General features: G+C 43.0%; 1 protein-coding gene across 1 annotated transcript; it reads right to left on the bottom strand.

Moving 5' to 3' along the window:
* Positions 1-552: 552 nt before the first annotated feature.
* Positions 553-17217, bottom strand: RUFY1 (RUN and FYVE domain containing 1; the record flags this gene model as incomplete). Its single annotated transcript, XM_084268607.1, has 18 exons — positions 553-1242; positions 1927-2004; positions 2183-2231; positions 2663-2757; positions 3572-3701; positions 4455-4574; positions 5030-5127; positions 6665-6832; positions 7539-7655; positions 8029-8130; positions 9052-9121; positions 9786-9851; positions 10523-10581; positions 11659-11782; positions 12067-12168; positions 12755-12872; positions 13457-13630; positions 16950-17217. 18 exons carry the CDS (start codon positions 17215-17217, stop codon positions 1099-1101), a joined length of 2082 nt encoding a protein of 693 aa, XP_084124733.1. The 3' UTR covers positions 553-1098.
* Between the last annotated feature and the right edge of the window lie 1738 nt (positions 17218-18955).

Genomic DNA, 18955 nt, shown 5'->3' with positions numbered 1-18955 from the left:
AGTGGACCTGGGAAGGGACAGTCCTGACCTTGGCTGCTGTGTGCAGCCAGAGCTTGGGGTTGGAGCCCATCTCTCTAAACCTTGCTGGGCCTCAGCATTGAGGAGCCTGAGGCAGGATGGGGGGCACAGGCCAGGCCTCAGGCTGTAACTGCTGCCTGGGGCAGGGGATGATGGCTGCCTTCACCTGGGCTTTGCCCATGTTATGTTGTCCCTGGTGTAACATGACAAGTACCAGCAGGAAGAATCCCTGACACTGCAGCACCACTTGTCCTGCCTGGGCTGCTGGCAGCCTTGCTGGAGCTTGAAAAGGCAGCTGCAGGAGCTGGAGGCATGGCCCTGCCCCCTCTTCCCCTGAGGAGGGCTAGAAGCAGCCACTTCTGCAGGGCTTTACCTGGCACCTCAGGTGCCTCTCAGTAATTTGGGTGCAGTTCAGCTGCTGGAGCTTCAGCTGTCACATGCAGGAACATTCTCTTCTGGGATCCACCAACAGCTGTCAGGAGTCACAACTTCACTCTTGCTCTTAGCTTTTGCAAAAGGTTTTATTGTGTAACTATTATACTGTGGTCACAGCGACTTGCAGAACAAGTACAAGGGGTGTAGGGTTTGACTCTGCAGTGAACTGAAGGCACATTCATTGACACCCACTGTAATGTGCTTCCCAAAGACCATTCCTAGATGGGCTTTTCTTGGAGCAAATACAGACTGTATATGAGCCAGTGACAACAGGAGTGCTGACAGTGCAGACACAGGGGAGCTGAAGTTAATGTGCAGGAAGGCAGTAATGTCTAGAGGGACCAAATACATGTAGAAATGCCATATACAAATTTTAATACAAATATCTATAAAAAAATCAGAAAAGTGAATTTGCATTTTAGTCTGAAATAGACCTTCAAGTGAATTTAGAGTTGAAATAATTATTCCATTGGGGGAAACATTAGCTTGCATAACCCCTACAGATTATTTTACATTGCTCGGCCTTAAAGTGGAAAATACTAGAGACCAGACAGCCTGCAGCACAGAGGATGCCTGGAATTCATAATTAGAAAAATAATGGCTACTTTTCCAATGTTAAAGTGGTCCTGTGGAGGTCACAAAGCCTTAGGAGGAATTAGATGAACACCGCTGAAGGAGTAGTGTGTGACACGTGTCGCAGACGCGGACAGGTTTAGGGTAGGATGGCAGTGCCAGCTCATTGCTGGAGCAAGTGTTGCAGAAGATGTCCCCGCAGTTCCTGCAGTGATGCTGCAAAAAGAGAGGCAGAGTCAACAGCGCTGCCTGGAAATGGAGCATCATGAGCCACTGAATCAGACCTTGTAACAGGTTTTGGAGTCCGCTGCTGTCACCCTCCGCTGCCCCCCAGGCCAGTCCTGGCCCCCCAGCACCTCTTCCTCCTGCGCAGAGACTAAACAGGGAGCAGGGGTGCTACCTGCCAGCCTGGCTTCCCACCTGGCTCACCCGCAGAATGGGCTTGGCCTGGCCCACAGGAGCTGCCCTGCAGCTTCGCAGCTCCCTGGCAGGGGCCCAGCTCAGGCTTTCAGGACAGCTCACACGGGCCCAGCTCTGCTCAGAGGAAATCGGATGCCTGGGCTGGCAGCTGCCCGTGCAGACACACCAAGCTGCCCCAAACCCCAGGCAGGACCCCGGCAGCCACCCCTTGCAACTGAGCACCATCAGCATCCATCCTTCCTTCCACCCCATCCCGCAGGGGCAGGAAAGTAACCACATGACGAGAGAACTCGGCCCCTAACAGCTCCCTACCCAGGCAGGAGCCCAAGCAGAGCAGCAGCAGTTTTAGGATGGGAAAGACCAAGTGACTGCTCTAGGCAGTTACCATGCCAGCATCAGTCTCCCCCAACACATGGGACAACAGCACAATTTTTCCTTCCTGTGACAAAAGGAAATACAAAATCCACTGAACAGCACTACCTTCCTTCTTGAGATGGAGAATTCCTTGTCACATTGCTTGCAGTGTGTTGCTTCATCATCCTTCAGCCAAGTATGACCCTGGAAAATGGGAATGTCAGTGTGACTGTAGATAAATTTATGAAAATAAACTCCAAGGGCAGTTTACCAACATTGTTGGTGTTCTTCAGAAGACTTCTGAAGTAGGATAACCACAGTGAAATCTGAAGGTGTTAAATGAAATGTGTATGGTTTAGTCAAAATCCATGAGACAGAGTACCTTTAGTGCCTTGTTTACTTCTTTAATATCTTCCATCTTCAACTTTGATCTGGAAAAAAAAATATAAAATTATTCCCTCTGCCTGACTTGACCTTCAGTTGTGTTCAGTTTTACTGCCCTCTCCCATCAGACCCTGAGTCTGACCTCCAGTCCAGCATCCTGTTACAACTTGCAACCACCCACCATCACCAGGAGTCTCTGTCACCTTGGGGTTTGGCCCCTTCTCACTATATTCAGGTAGGAAAAACAGTTCCACACACTAAGATTGAAGCACTGTCTGCAGTGCTTCCCATCTCAGCCATCCTACAAGGATCTTCCACTCGTTTCATAGCTGTTTAGTTCCCCATGCATAGCAGTTGCCTCCGAAAAGTCTCATGACTGGGTGGATTTTAAAATTATTTGTGTTTGATACTCCATCATCCAGGTTACATTGCTCAGAGTTGTGCTGGGACAGAGTGTTTCCTAGTATTTAGAACTTACTGGCTAAGATGAAGTCCCATTTCTTGAAGAGCTTGCTCCTGCTCCTCACAGACTTTCTCTAAGTGCTGCTTCTCATCTTGCAGTTTCCTCAGTTCCTACCAAAGCAAGCACAAAATCAAGGTTTGTGTGTGCTAAGTTTGACCTATAACCTAGATCAGTCTATCCAAACTACCCAGCAGTTCAAAAGAATAAGCTCCTTTACAAAGCTACCCACCTCTAGGGCTTGATTTTTAGAATTACAGAGGTGAACTACCCGTGAGTTCTGCACAAACAGCATCATTTAACTGTATTTACCAGAAAGAGGAAGACTGAGGCTGTTAACATCCCTGAGCACAGGCAGAAGGCAGCAGTCCTGTGCCTACACACAAGCATGTAGACAGATGTTGGTGTAAACTGTGTCTTCAACCTCTAAGCTGCTGAATAACCCAAAGGAAATTTGCTCCTGTGTAACCAGAATGTTCATGCTTAATAGTAAATTCTGTTGTTTCAACTCCTTGAAGACATGTTCTTATTGAATTACACACAGTTTAAAGACCTGCTGGTGCCACTGGAAGCACTGAACCTGCCCTTTCCCACTGAGCAGGGGATGTACCTCACCATGGGATGGCTGATGAGCTTTCTGGCCCCAGATATCCCACCTCAGCTCTGGGTTGATGAGCAGCTCAGACGCTCGTGCAGCTAAGGCAGGGGAGAGAGAAACCTCCCCGGCCACCTCCAGCTCTGCCATTCTCATTGCCCGAGCCCTGCATCTCTCCCAAGTTCCCTCTCTTGGCATTTCATGTGCAGACTCACATTATGTCAGCCAAGCTTTTGAAATGCTTCAGAGGAGAGGCATTTCAGATGCAAACACTGCACTGGTTCTACATCAGCTTTACTCCTCAACACTGGACACACATGCATGGTGAGTACCTTTTTCAGCCCCTCCATCTGTTGCAGTTCTGTTTTAAGCAGAGTGGTAGCGTCCTTCTCTTGGTGTAGTTCTCTTTGCAAAGTTTGTCTCTGTTCCTTTTCAGACTTTAACTCCTTCTCCAGAGTTGAGCTATTTAGAAATAATTCAGTCTAAGAAATCCATAGCAGGAAAATAACCTACAGTGCTTAAGGACAGCAACAGTATGAGAAGAAGAAACCTTGTCCAAAAGAGGGCAAAAAACTAGAGTGGGGTTCTGGGAAAGGAGACAGCAGGGATGTTATGGCAGTAGGTATCAAAACTGTATTAATATTTTCAGGTCATAGAAAACAAGCAGTGAATGGCTGGTATTAAAACCAGAAAGAACAATCCTCCCAAGTATGTACTTGACTACCTGTGTTTAAACAGCCATGTTTGAAAGATACATTCTACCCTGAAGTCTAAGCTGTGAAAAAAGCATTTCTAAAGAAATTAGAAGTCTTCAGAGGTTTAATATTCTCTAAGAACACCAGGCTGCTCCTCAGCCCCAAAACCCTAACCAACCCCAGAGTCCTTTTGGCTGACAGTCATTTACACTCTCAGAATACAAGCGTGACCTTCTCTGTCTCCTGATTTAGTTCACTGACAGCTCTGCTGCTCATTAGAATGACCACATTTCTACTGGCACTTTGTGCTCTAAATTGGATGTTCTGGGAAAAGCATTTCAGAATCCTCCTGCTAACTGTTCACTACACTGAGGTGCTGTGCTAGATCTTGCATACTTCTGTCAACGCTTGCTGAACCCAATGTAATTCAAACCTTTCCCCTTTAGACCTGAGCACAGAAAGAGGAGAAAAAATACTTCATAAAGAAATGGCAGAAGGAAAAACCTGATCAGTGAAATACCATTTGCTGTCCAGTTGGTGTATCTGCTGCCGACAAGTGTCAAGCCTGCCAGCAAGCTCTTGCTTCATCTTGTTGCACCTTTCTTCTGCAGCTTGCCTTGCCTTTTCTGCATGCTGCAGCCTAGAAAGGCAGGAACACACACATTTGTCAGCAATTCACATACTCCTTACCCACACCCTCTGATTTTGATCTCTTTAATTTACTACAGAACTTTAAAGAAATCTTGAACTGAAAATGCTATCAGAGAAAAACACAAGAAGCTTTTGAAAGTAACTATTTCTGCAAAAACCCAAAGAGTAAGTCATGACTGTTCTTAAGCTAAAGCCAAAATGTTTTCAGACTGCCTGCCTAGGAAAGAGCTAGGGTTCTGGAACAGGTCAGTTATGGGCTCATTTGTATGTGAAGAGAGAGCAGGCAAGCACAAAGGGTGATAAGGAGGAGAAGGGAAAAGAACACCATGCTTGTTTGTATGCCCAAGTGTCTCGAGGAGGTGCATGGAAGGTCATTCTACAAAGGTTTTGGTTGGAAACTTTATACTGACTTCAGCATTGGGGTTTTGAGCTTGTAATTATTACCTCTCCTCCATCTGTTTCATAGAGGACATCATCTCATTTGCTTTTCCTTCAAAAGAGGATATTGCTTCTGTTTTCTGCTGTAACGAACACTCTGCGTTCTGTAGAAATAAGGGAACAGTCATTCTAGGTAATACATTTTGGTTTTCCAAAGCACAAAGGGTTAGTGCTTAATGGAATTCTGACACTAGATAAAGAATGTTTAACTTGTTACAGGCTGTGCCTGGGTCTGTGTGCCTGTGGAATGCACAAAATGCTGATAATGCCAGAGCAGACACTGAACTTGGTTTGTTTAGAGCTCAGAAAACCCCCAAACTTCACTGTGCTACATTTTGGCCCATGAGATCAGCTGTAAGCCCCAAATCGCCTCTTTAGAAAGAAAAGGACGTAAATTATCAGATTAAAAGGAGAGGGTAAGAACATCAATTATGTTGCTGTTACAATTTGAATGTAACGACCACTCCCAATGGGCACAGAACCAGGGAGCCAGACCTCCCAGAACTGCTGTGGAAGGCAAAGCCATACCTCAGCTTGGGGTTTCACTGGCTGTCACCTTCCAAGAATCTATGCATCTGTGCTGGAGGCAGAGGCCTGGCTAAGCCCTGAACAGGCATTGGGAAGCAGCCCATAAAATAGAGAGTAATTCTGTCTGGATTTGGGATGTGGGAGGGGAAATCTGGTTAAGCTCTTATGTCAGTAATGGAGAGAAGCTCTGTGTATTTTCTGGGAACACTGCTAATCCATCACTTTCTTGCAGAAATGCCTAGCTTTTGTCCAACTGAAAAAAAAAAACAAACCCTTCAACAAAACTCAAACAAGTACGAAACACCACAACACACCCAAACAAGAAAATCAATCACAAGAACGTGTCCAACCCCCTGCAATATATGATGCAAAAGTAAACTACTTTGCCCATCTGAAAAGACTGAGAAAAGGAGACAGGCCTAGAAAGCAAAATGCTTTTAATTTTACTTTAACCATCTTACTTCTGGAGAGCCAGGTCTTAGGATAAGAGGGTATTACAAAATGCCTAAAACAGTCCAACAGCATTTTTGGCAGCTCCAGAGGCCAGCCTGACCACAGAGCTCCCCCCTTCCCCAAATCCAGGGTTGACTTTCTGCTGGCTACAGCACTCAGCTGACCCTTTGGGCACAGCCTGGTGAAACCAGACAAAATAAATGATAGTTTTCTGTTGGTTGTGAGAGGTTTATTGGTGGTTTCTATGGTAAACAGTGTTAAATGTGGGGTAAGAGGCAATATGACATAATGGACATTAGAAGACAGTTTTTAAAGACTAATCATTCAGTGGTTAGAAGAAAGGACCCTTGCAATCACCTTCTCCTCTGTGAGACCTCCATGTAGCTCAGCATTTGCTGGATGATCCTATGGCACACTATGTAGCATGCTCAAGAAACCCCCTTTCTTTCCAACACATCCATTATCTCACCAATAATGAAGCATGATAAGCAAACACCATACAATTCCTTCTACAGTTTTAAAACTCTGTAATTAATATTCCTAAGAATCGTTGCATCCAAGCATTATTTCAGATGCACACAAGTGTATATGCACCCCCAGCAGGTAATTAACATGTAAAGATCATTACAGCTGCTCTTTCTGTTCACCCCATGTACATACCTGAGATTTGTGAAACATCTGCAAGTTAATTGCCTTCACCTCTTCCAGCTGCTGGCGAAGTGCAACCAAGGTGTCTTGTTTTTCATGAGTATCTTTTTCCAGAAGTTTCATGGCAATTTCCATTTCTGTTTTCATTCCAATCTGTAGCTCCAACTCTTTCTCTAGTTCCTTACAAAGAGATTTCCTACTTATTGCTCTGTAGTCATAAATCAGACACACACATTTCCAAAACCCATATAACCCTCTGACCAGAGCTATGTATTACTCTAAGATAATACTGAGCTATGATCTTACAAGAGAACTAGGTCTCAATACTGTAAGTCAGCAAAACTTACGTATTAACTTACAAATACTATTATTTATAGAAATACTTACAAATACTATTTATAACAAACTTACAATACTATTTCAGCTCTCCAGATCATGCCAGCAGATCTACACCCCTTGCCTGGAGGAGTAGAGCACCATGTGTAACTTTGCAGCCTGGCAGCTGGAGCTGGGATGCCTTAAGAGCCATAGGTTTCAGCAAGCCTGGGCAGCCTCTTCACCAGCTCACTGTGGAAGTGACTGTTGTGCATACACCATATTTACCTCCTTTTTTTGTTTGTTTTTATCTTAGTCTCTGTTACAATAATCTTGGTAGGATCTTAAACAGAGGAAGACGTCTTATTTTTAGCATTCTAAAAGCCCCAATGCCCAAATTTCCAGTTCTTTACAGACATCATAAATAACACGTGTCCAGCACCTTGTTTGCAAATCCATTATGAATTCTGAATAGTTGCAAAAAGTGCACAGCATACATCTGGCACTTGTAATGCTGCCTTAAAGTAGGGAGAATTCCACCTCTTTCATTTCACTTTTTTCATTTCCTTACCAGCCTAATTTTTTTTTCTTCTTTCAACTGTTTCCAAACATCACTGTACATTTCATCAAGACCCTGGCGTGACTGCTTGTAAGTATCCAATTCCACTTTTGTATCCTCTTTTGTTACCTGTAAGAAGCCACATAAGACCACAGAGTTAAGTATTCAAAGTATGCCTCCAATTCTTAAGTGCTATTTCAAGTAAAATCCCACTATTGTACAAACAAGCTGATTAATAAATGTCAAAGAACACACCAAAAATAAACCCAAACCATTCTAACACTTTCAATGCTCCCACCCTTCCTCGAGTACACCTTTAGGTGTGCAGTGCAGAACAGCAAAATCTAATGGCTGTGCACACTATACACAGTGATCTGCTTAGGAGCACACTACACTGTACCTAGCATCTCAGCTCAAAGAGCTTTTGAGAGCACTAACTAGAGCTGATGAAGAGAGATCACTTATTTTAAGGATCCCCATTATCTGTAAACAGGCATCCCACCTCTACACTTTTTTCACTCCGTTCTCGAATTAATTCATTTTGCTGTTTTAATTGCTGCTGCTCTTCCTGAAGCGATCCAATTCGGTCCGTTGCTGCTGCAAGCTGTTTACAAAGAGAAGGTATCTATATTTAATCACTGCAAAGCACACAACATCTGGAGGAATTCTAAAGTTAGTAGCTCAGCCTTTGCAGCAGGTGCACTGTTCACTTCCCCTTTTGGCCCTTTAGCTCTCCCCAGAAGCTGCCTGACCCCTCTGCAACCGTACTCACTGTACAGCCTAAATCAATAGGCCCACCAACATTTGTTCATCTGACTTCTGCTTCACACTGTCATCAATTATTTTAAAATAATGACTGTGGCAAAGAAATATATAAAAAGAATAATTACAAAAAATAGCATAAAAGGCTATAATCCAGCACAGAACTGAGATATCCCTTTTGGTATGAACTAGAAGTCAGATAGCAAGTCAGGGCTGGCACTCATGGGTGGATGTTTATGGCATTTAAGGGGAAATACCCCAAAAACTAACAGGAATTGCAGTACACAAATACACTTTGAAATTATATATATATAATATATATAAACATTAAAGCATGCTGCTGCATTCATTTCAGTTACCAGCTATAAAAGGTTTCCTAATTGAAGTGTGGTTCTTTTCCTTCTCCTTTTCTGTTTGACTCGTGACAAATACATGCACACGTGTGTGTGCAGAAGGAAGAGGGTCAAATCATGTTCATTGTGGTGTTATGATAGGTTTTGGGTGGAGACACCATTGCAAGATAAACAACTTGATTAAGGGAACCTGTCTAACAAACAGGTGTCCAAAAGCAGTCTAATAACTCACTTAACACAGAAGCTTTTCACAGAGCTTTGCCCACGTGCCAATTACTGCCAGTCTTATTAATCCCAAATACTTCCTCAGCATCAACTCAAATATCAGGTCTAAGGTATATTCATTTCTAGGGAGTCCTGCCTCTGATAGAAAACAGCTAAGAGAGATATTTAACAAATCAGACACAAACCTCTTCCTGGAGTTTTGAATTGGTCTTTTCTAAACAGTCTATTTTGTTTTGAAGATCTGCAACTGTGCAACTGCAGCAAGGAAAAGAGGTGTGTAAGAACAGTAAGGGGACAGTTTTCAACATTTATTCCTATCATCAAACACACTTTTAGTGTTTTGCATTTGTTAACAATGAAATACTTTGGTGAACTGGCGAAAATCCCAGAGAAAGGACAACTGTTCCTCTTAAGCTCCAAGAGGAACATGCATTTCCCCACAGTTGGCAGCCTATTGTATTAGTTGGCATATGTTTTGCAGTTTTAACATCTCTCTGATGTTCCAGGGGGTGAGGTGTGCATCTCCTGCTGAGCAATGTATGAGCCAAGACTTGGACTTGATGATCCTTATGGGACCCTTCCAACTCAAGAGATTCTGTGATTCAATGATTCTTTCTCTAAAGAATTGAGTGCTAGATACACAGCAATAGTTTTCTCTTGAAAAGGTAGCTCCAAAGCCTTCTGTTAATTACTAATGTCTCAAAAAAAAGAGTCAACTATTATTACACAGATTTTTTTTCTGCATTGCATATGCCAGCAGAAAATTAAGATTACAGAATGAAACTAGGATTTGAGGAAATAATCAGAAGCAGCTTTTCAATATTGGACAAAAAACTACAAGACTGACTGGAGAGACAAAGTCATACTAGAAAAGCTAAACAGGACAAGTGTTTATACATTCCAAAGATGAAAATCCCACCTTAGATGCCGGTTAAGTTCTTCCACATAATGCTTCTGGTCAAGGACAGCTGTGATCCCTCCATCTCTAGTTGTAAAAGGGAGAATTTATTGATTGAGAACAAACTCCTTCATTCTAAAGGGTTGGTTTGTACTAGCATTTTCAGCAGAGACTTGCAAACTGAAACCTATTCTTTTTTTTTTTAAGCAGAAATCAGCAGCTAAAGAGTGAAATGCTCTGAAGCACAGGAAGCACACAAACTCTGAAGTCCCCTCCGTTCACTGCAAGTCTTCTACACACAGTGATACTAACAGTTGCAATCAAATTCACCCAACATTTACACCCAGAAGTGCTCTATTCCTCCGTAAGTGATCTCTCCCACAAATGCAACTACCTAATTGAGAGTGTTTTTGGAACAGTGCAACAACAAACAAACAAAGCAGTGATTTAGCAGTGGGTGACCTGGCAGATCCCATCTCCTAAAACCCAATCAAACCCCACCTAAAATTTTGGGTGCTTTTAGTTTAGTCCCAGCTCAAGATACAAACTCTCCAAACCATACTGTTGTTAAAACCACGAGGTCAGCCTTTGAAAGTCAGTACTTTTGTTCAGCTAACAAAACCTATTTTCTTTTAAAACCTCTTTTCTTGGTGATTAAGAGAGTTGAAGATCTCCATCACTCATGTGCTCCCACAGACTGACAGGTTAGTTCTACCAAAAAAGGTAACAACTGAGAATCAGTAATTCACCATACATACTGTTGGCCATCACTGTCCTGAGTTTCTTTAAGGTACAAGGAAAAATCAATCACTCCAACCTGAAAAATATATTTAAGACATTAACACACCTTCACAGTGCAATTCTGCACAGCAGCAGGCATTACTGCATATTTGGAAAAAGCCAAATATACAAAGTTTAAGTTTAGAACAACAGACAGTACCTATATTCTTCCCAGCTAAAGCAAATGTACAAGCTAGTGTTTGTTGTAAAAGCACCAAAATAACCATATTCAGCATGCTCAGTTTCTAGCAGTTAGTTTTGGCAGCATTTCCATACACTTGTACATAAGTATCCATTTCTTTAAGTAGTTTTTCTTTTTTTGATTCAATGTGGAAAACACGACAAGTTTCCACACGTGACATTCCTGCTTAAAGGAGCTTAAATCATGCTTTCTAGAAACACAGTATCTTACAGAGATCAGACACTTAAGAATTCAAAGAATTGGTTAAAGACATTACTAGCTAGCCATGTTCATAATTTTATAACAGGCAGGATAATGTCAATGTTAATTTCAATGTTACTTTCTGCAACATTATCTTTTTAAGATAAAAAAAGGTTAGTAAGAATAAAATTATAGCAACTTATGTATTTAATTTACAGCTCAGAAAGAGAATTAGGACTTCTGCAATGCTACTGACCCATTTTGTCAAGTTTTACCTAATTCAGAAGCAGACCAGCTGAAAGAGGACATGGTTTCAAACTACAGGGTCTTCATAGTTAGTTAAGCAGAGATTCGTGTAAGGCATTTATTTGTTGGGGTCACAAACAGCCCAGGAGTGTAAGGAATGTTTTGAGGTGTTTCATTAAAACAGCAGAGGTGTGCAACATCACCCCCCATGCACACCAAAGCCAAAAGGAAACCACAATTCCTCCTTAAATGCAAAGCTCCCATGAATCCCCAGCTGATTGATGTTGACAGCATCTCTTGTAATTCTCTTCGTTCATCCAACTTTTGATTTATCATAAGACATTCAGACACCTGCTTATGACAACAATGGCAAACCCTGGCTGCATACCACATTTAATAATTCTGGACCCATCTCACTACTTAGGGATGTGCTTAATTCTACTGGACTCTTACACAGACTGATCTTATTTAAGCTTTAGTCTTCACCTGGGAATCCAAGTCTTCTCCTTTCAAGCAAAGGTTTGCATCAATAACATTCAATCCAACTAGCAGACCCACAATGACAGCTCCTTCCTCTTCCATCATCAATGCATCAGGTTCGTAAAATTCACTATAAGAAATATTACAAGGCATCAGTGCACACTGTAACAATTATAATGGGGCTTCCATCACTGAAATCACATAAATAGTAAACAGCCCTTATCAAGCTCCCTCTCTGATAATTCATTGCAAAGGTGGAAGATGCAGAACTAACTCTCTACTTGTTCACCTGTAGATTCACTGCAAAAACATTGAACAAGTTGTCTCTCTGCAGGTTGCAAGAAAAAAACTTAAAGCTGGCCAGTTAAAAACCTCTTGCTACAACAATGTGAACTTTCAGTGTATATCTGTTACCTTAATAGATGCTTATGGTCCAAGAGTACTTTGAGATAATCTGCCAGTTTCTTTTGCATGAGTGCTAGATAAAGCCAAGCTCTTCCTCTTCCTACCGCAGTCCTAAAATGAAAAGTTGCATGTTTTGGTAAAAACAAAGTGGTTTATTAACTAGATTTATACAATTTGAGATTCTCCCTTGAAAGTGTTCTTTCCAGAACACAGAAGCATTTAAGTAAATCCCATTGCTTCAGTGGACAGAAAGTATATTGTAAAATCTTCCTCACTTGCAAAGACATCAATTTCCAACCGCCACTGTAACCCAACGTATCCCAGCACTAAAACTTGTCTCTTTTTGCCATCCTGAATGACCCAAATGAACTATTACTACCTTATGCACAAAATCAGACAAAACCATAAAGTGAGGGAGAGAAGAGGAAAGAAAATATTTGTGAAGTCTCTAAGAGTTATTTTTAGCAAGCTCATATAAATTTCCAAATGCTATGCTTTAATGTGACAGTACTGTTTGAATCAGAATCACAGAGTATTTTGAGATGTCCTCCTTATCTCTTGGAGAAGTTAATGCCTCCTGCGTACCCTATTTTTCTCTTTGGGAACAAGATCTTATTAAGCAAGGTGAGAGACTAGACGAAGGGTTCTTTTTCCCAGCAATAGAAGTGAAATGCATCACCCCCAACAACCAACTTACTTCAATTCTGGCAGATTTTTAACACTAGTTGCTATATCTGATGCTTCAGGACAAAGTTTTTCCACTAGCTCCAGAGGACCAAAAAATGATTTGTTCTGTCCAATGAAAGTCTTCTTCACTAAAGGGAGTATACAGAGAAGTTTGTGAGGAAAACTGGTATGCTTCCAACTCCAGAATCACATTTTTTAGTCTGCATTTTACTTTGTCTTACCAGCTTCTAATAATATTCACAGAATTCACAGAATTGTAGGTGTTGGAAGGGACCTCCAGAGATCACCAAGTCCAACCCCCCTGCCAAAGCAGGGTCCCTAGGACAGGTTGCACAGGTTGGTGTCCAGACGGGTCTTGAATATCTCCAGAGAAGGAGACTCCACACCCCCTGGGCAGCCTGTCCCAAGGTTCTGTCACCCTCACTGTGAAGAAGTTCTTCTGCATGTTGGTGCGGAACTTCCCATACTCTTAACTTGAGGCCATTGCCCCTTGTCCTGTCTTATGCCAATGAAAAAGCGGCATTAAAAATACCTTTGCAGCTTCGGAGGCACAACTGTAGCTGTAATACCAATGAGCATCATACAGCGTTCATGATTTAATATTAACCTCACACAGGTGTCAAACCGGAGGCAGAGCGAACGCGACACGGAGACATTTATCCGCCTCTCCTCAGCGTGGCAGCCGGGCCGGCTGCGGGGAGCGGGTGCCCACCTTTCAGTCCGTGCTTGAGGCAGTGCTCCAGCACCACGAAGAACTGCTGCAAGGGAGGGAAGTCGGAGTCCAGCGTCCGGCCCAGGCTGAGGGCCGACTGGATCAGGGTTTTGATACTGAGCTTCATCATGTTCATGAGGTTGGCACGCTCCTCCATGGCGTGGTGTCGCGCACCTGGGTTGGGAGACGCGGGTGGAGAAAGAAAAGCGGCTTTTAGGAACGCACTCCTGCCCCCTCGCAGCGCTGACGGGAGCGGGGCTTCCCCGTCTCGGCCTCCATCTTGCCGAGGTGAACCGAACGGCGTGAGAAGAGCCGGGTGTAAGCCCCGGGCGAAGCCCCTCCGCTCCCAACGCGCGGATCGAGGGCTGACACGGCCGGGAGCCGGGCCGCTGCCCCGGCCCTGCCGCTCCCAGCACCCGCCGCCTCCCCGGGGAGGGCGGGCACACACAACACGGCACCTTCGCTCCCCGCCCCGGGCCTAGCACCGCCTCAGCGCCCGCGGGGGCCCCTACCTGGGCGGCGGGGAGCAGCGGCGGAGGCCAGCAACACCCCCCGGGCTGAAACGAGCCCTTCCCGCCCGTGTTACCACGGCAACGGCACACGCGCCACCCCCGGGAACTCTCGCGAGACCGAGCGTGGCGAGGCGGGCGGCGCGGCGCGACCGGCGCCATTTTAGAAAGAGTTTTCGCTGCGTGGCAGCGGGGAGTTAAATGCCTCTCTTGAGCCCCTCCCCTGCGCCGTCCTGACAGGCAGGTGCTGCTACTCCACCCCGCCGGGGCGGGCCAGGTTTCCTTGGCTTAAACGCGAAGGAGGGCGCGATGAAACTGGGCTGCCAGCCACCGCTTTTTCCTGCCAGTCAGCACCAGGTTCTGATGGAGGCTGCCAACCGCGGGCCAATGGTCATCTCGGTCCTATGAGCCAACGCCGTTGCGTTAGGAGAATCCAGCTGTCACCTGTGGGTCAAACATGGTTATATTCCCGTGCAGAAATAGTTGCAGAAGACCCGAGTCTAACAGGTAGTGCCCGTGTTCCAATCCAGGTTGTCAACACTATTCCTAACACTATGCAAAAGTCTTTTTGGGTAGTTTTCATTATTACCTTACTTTTTCTGCACATAGCATTAACTCAGGGTTGAAAATCAGCAAAAACTTCCCCTATCAGAAGACTGAAAACAGGAAGTCATTCTCATTGAATCCATGTATCACAAAGCACACCAAGTCGTGTCTTCTCAGTACCCTGCTGTACCAATTAGTACAGTCAGTGTAGTAACGTAGCCTCAGAACTGCACATAATGTCCAGACAAGGATTGAAGGGCTGTAATATTTTGATGTCAATATTGTCAGAGGAGGCAGAAAAAGTGTCAACTGCAGAAACAGAAAATCGGGCTGCTTCATTAGCAACTTGCCAACTTATTTTGATGGTTTCCTGAATTTGAATTTCTACCGTCCTCAGGATTATTTTGCTTGTAAACCTTGCTCAAGAAACATGTATCACAAATCCTGTGAACGAAGCATTCTTTATGAATGCAGATTTAAACTGAACAGGTTTTGTATTAAATAATTTAACAATATTTTTTTAGACTGTTGTAAAGTTACACAGTCAAGTACATCTTTTGCAGGACTGTGTACAAGTTGGTACATGCAAAACAGACAGTTATTAGGCACATGACGAAAGCTAGGCCTCAAGGATTAAGAATCCGGTTACATAGGTGCAAAAGATCACAGACTTCATGCTGCAATCTTTAAGAATGCAGTCAGACAGTCTTGTATCTCATTCAAGTCAGAGTAATTTTAACATCTTTTTGAAGCCCCTTGCCTTGTTTACTGTGATTATTCAGCACACTTTGAAGTTGGAAGACAGTGAAGCATGAAGAAGAGTTCACAGTTCTCCATCTTTAAGACTGCAAGTCTTTCTTGATTTATATTTTTAAAATTTCTAACTCCCATCCTTCTCTGCCAGGCAGGACATAGGTTCTTCAATGGCAGACACTGTTTTTATGATGTGCCTTTCTATATATATATATCCAGCTGACTCCATGGTGTGCAGCACATTTTAAAAGTGATCAACAGATCTGAAGTAGCAGGTAGAGGTTATTAAATCTCTCAGAAAAAAATGGCAGCAGGGACCAAGTTCCTAGTTTCCCACAAAAGGTCTTGCAGGCCTCAGGTTATTTCTTAAAAAGACCTGCTTTAAATTGAATTTATAGTGCCAAGTCAAAGGTAATAATGAGTAAGTTGAATAGGCAGAATATGTGATTTAGTGCCTGTTCACGTTTCACGTATAAGTTACAAACAGATTTTTCTTCTGGAATTTTCACCAGACTCATCAAAGTATTACCCAAATATTAGAACAATCGGGGGAGGTAGTGTTGTATTCCCTTATTTTATGGATAAGAAGCTGGGAGAGGACATTTTATTCCCCATTCCTTGCCAAAAGCTGTGCGTTGTTTTGAATTACATCTATTCACAGCAGTATTCCAAACGTAACTGAGGAAAATGGGATAAATTGCCCTCTGTCAGGTTAGATCCCAGGTGCTTAAGATGGGCATCCAGGAAACAAATCTGCAAGAAGTTTGGTGTGAGACTTAAAGTGCAGGAAAAGATGAGTATCTATGTTTTTTGGGACAGAAATAATCTTAAACTCTGAATATACAACACCAAGAAATTTTCACAAAAAATCCCAACCCACCAAACCCACAACAACCCCCCAAACAGTCCATCAGCAGCAACTTACTTGACCATGCAGACACAATTCATACCCACAGAACTTCAGCTCCAACACTTAATATCACCAAACCCAAAAAGGTCAGCACCAGTTAGCGAAACTGAGCTCCACCGCTCCAAAACCATTAAGCACCATCAAGTACCAGACTCCAGGCCCAATTGCTGCTACATTTGAAGGGTTTTGTTTCTATGTTATGAATACTGCTGAGATTTAATTTCCATATGAGCTCAACTAAAGCCCTTGTAATTCAGTTCGAACAGACTTGTTCCATAAATCCATACGGTTACTATACCCACGAATACAGATGTTTAATGAAGCAAGCTGTGGTTAGCTAGAAGGCATTTTTAGCACAGTTAAAAAAGTAATTTTTATCAACTTTATATCTTAGTTCACTTGTCTGCTTTCTGACATGGAAGCTATGCAAAGTATAGTTCCTTCTCTGAACCAGCACACCTAGAAAGGGTAACGAATTGACAAACCGAATCATTTAAAAGCACAGGCAGGAATCAAATAAAAGCATATAGCATAAAACTAAAGCCAGTCTCCCCAAACATATTAAGAGTTTAGGATTCTTCTGATTACAATAAATTAAGTTCTACATCTGTGTTGTTAGCATAATTTTTGCTTAAATAAAAACCTGCAGCATCTGATTTTTAAAAACAAATTCAAAGTAGCAATCATGCATCGCTGACTCTAATCAACAGCACTTACGGGAGCAAACTTATTTGCGCACCATAAAAGCAAGTTTACTAAATAAACATAACCATACTTGTTTTTGCTGTGCTGTCATTGCTGACTGGTTTGGATATGAATCCTACCAAAGATGAAGACTTCAGAGCGTTGCCGTAGCTCAGCGCTAAGTTTTCCGAGGCTTTCTTGGCCAGCGACAAGATAGGAGCAGACCACCTCGCCTCTTCCGTTCTCCCTTTTTCCTCGTTTTTCAACTCGGCCGGATTAGGAATCTGTTTTTTATCAATAATCTCAAAGTCTTCTTTTATTTCCGCGGCAGATGCGGTGTCGCTCTCCCCTTCAGCCATCTTTACCGTGTCATATGACACTAGTCATGAGCAATCGAGCCGGCAGCCCCAGCCCGGCCTGCATGCCGCCCGCCCGCCGGGCAGGTAGCGAGGAGCCGCCCGCCCGGTTTTAAAGCGGCTGCACGCCTTGAGCAGGGCTGCAAGACAAGCCTGTCCGGAACCGAGCGTTTCCTTGATGTTACAGGCTCGGAGGGGTGGAAGAGGGAGGAAGAGTTTACTTTTAAACAAGTTATGATACTAACAGAAGTACACTGTGCAGGGTTTTATTGCTATCTCTGGTTCCAAACACTGTTTTCTATTAGAAAATTCGTAGTATTTTTTGACATCCCAGATTTATGCAGTTAAATTGTGGCAGCTTAAAGAGATCTTTATTAGCGTGCCTATAGTTCAAGTCATGGATGCACAGAACGGCAGAGGTTGGACGGCACCTCTGAAGACATCTCTGAAGTCCATCCCCCTGCTAAAGCAGGGTCACCTAGAGCAGGCTGCACAGGATCATGTCCAGGCGGGTTTTGAACCTGCTGGAACTTGATTGAAATGGTGGATCGGTGTGACAGTTTCAGCGTCACGAAAACACTTGCTCACATCGCTGATGTTACAAAATATCCCTAGTCAGTAAAGCTACTTGACTAATGTATTTAGGAGAAAAGATTTACCATGAAGGGGAACTGAAATGACCCTAGTATGAAAATTTGACCTTACTGGGTGTCTCGAATATTGATGTAGCTTACTGATGCATAGCTTATTATCCATTTTTCCATCCAGCAACTCTACGTGCTTGAGATACGTCACTTAGTTGTGGGATGGTAGGTGCTGCATGTTAGCTTTTTTTTTTCTACATAGAGGAAAGTGAAGGGTTTTTTTTTTTTTTTGGATAAGAAATACGGGAAGAGGGAGAGAATAGGAAAGTTGAAGGTCAATTTCAGTAGTCTGGCAGCAAAATCTTCAGGTCTGTATCTTATTTGTTCTCCTACTTTAAGACTGAATCTGTCCTTGGACACTGAAAATTTCACAACTTTTGCTCTACAAAGCACAGGGAAACTCTTATATTTTTGTTAGAGAATTCAGAGATCAGCAGCCTGTTATTCACCCATGATTCATACGAGCTAAGTATAGACTTTAAGCTACATTTGCTGTCTCGGTAAATTTTGCTCCATCTAGTGGACCCTTCTGGTTTTGGCTATGCTTATAAGGGACTTGTATCTAATAACTTGGTAGGTTACTATAGGAATATACCTGTGTTTGACTTTAATAAGACTTGACAGTGATTTTCTGCCTTTTACTATCCACCCAATATTAGAGTCAGGGCAATATTGGCTAAAGAAGCAAAGCAGAATTCGAAACATTGAAATAATTTTTTTTTTTTAAACACATCTGAAAAACAGGGAGTGAAAATTTTGTCACTAAAAATAAGACCAAACCAAGACTCCTATGTAGCTCTCCCTATGTTGCTTCCATAAGGTAACAGTGCATCAGACTCTGATGTGCAACCTTACAGCTAGCTACTTTGTAAAAATATTAAATGAAACTACCACATAGTCTGTGATAACTTTTCCTTATGTTACTATGAAAGAAACATTTGATCATTTTATTTCAGGTGTCTGCTGAGATCTAATAGGGAACTTTATACTGTGCATAAGAGACTTGCTCTTTTTTTTTTTTTTGCTACGCAGCCATATGATTTAATCAGTCTTTGCTTATGACTCGTTGGTCAAAATGACTTACATGTCCCGAAAGT

The sequence above is a fragment of the Gallinula chloropus genome (genome assembly GCF_964237585.1).
Source record: "Gallinula chloropus genome assembly, chromosome: 10".
NCBI classification, from domain to species: Eukaryota; Metazoa; Chordata; class Aves; order Gruiformes; family Rallidae; genus Gallinula; species Gallinula chloropus.
Note: the sequence above shows the minus strand (reverse complement) of the source record. Positions and strands in the feature narration are given on the sequence as shown.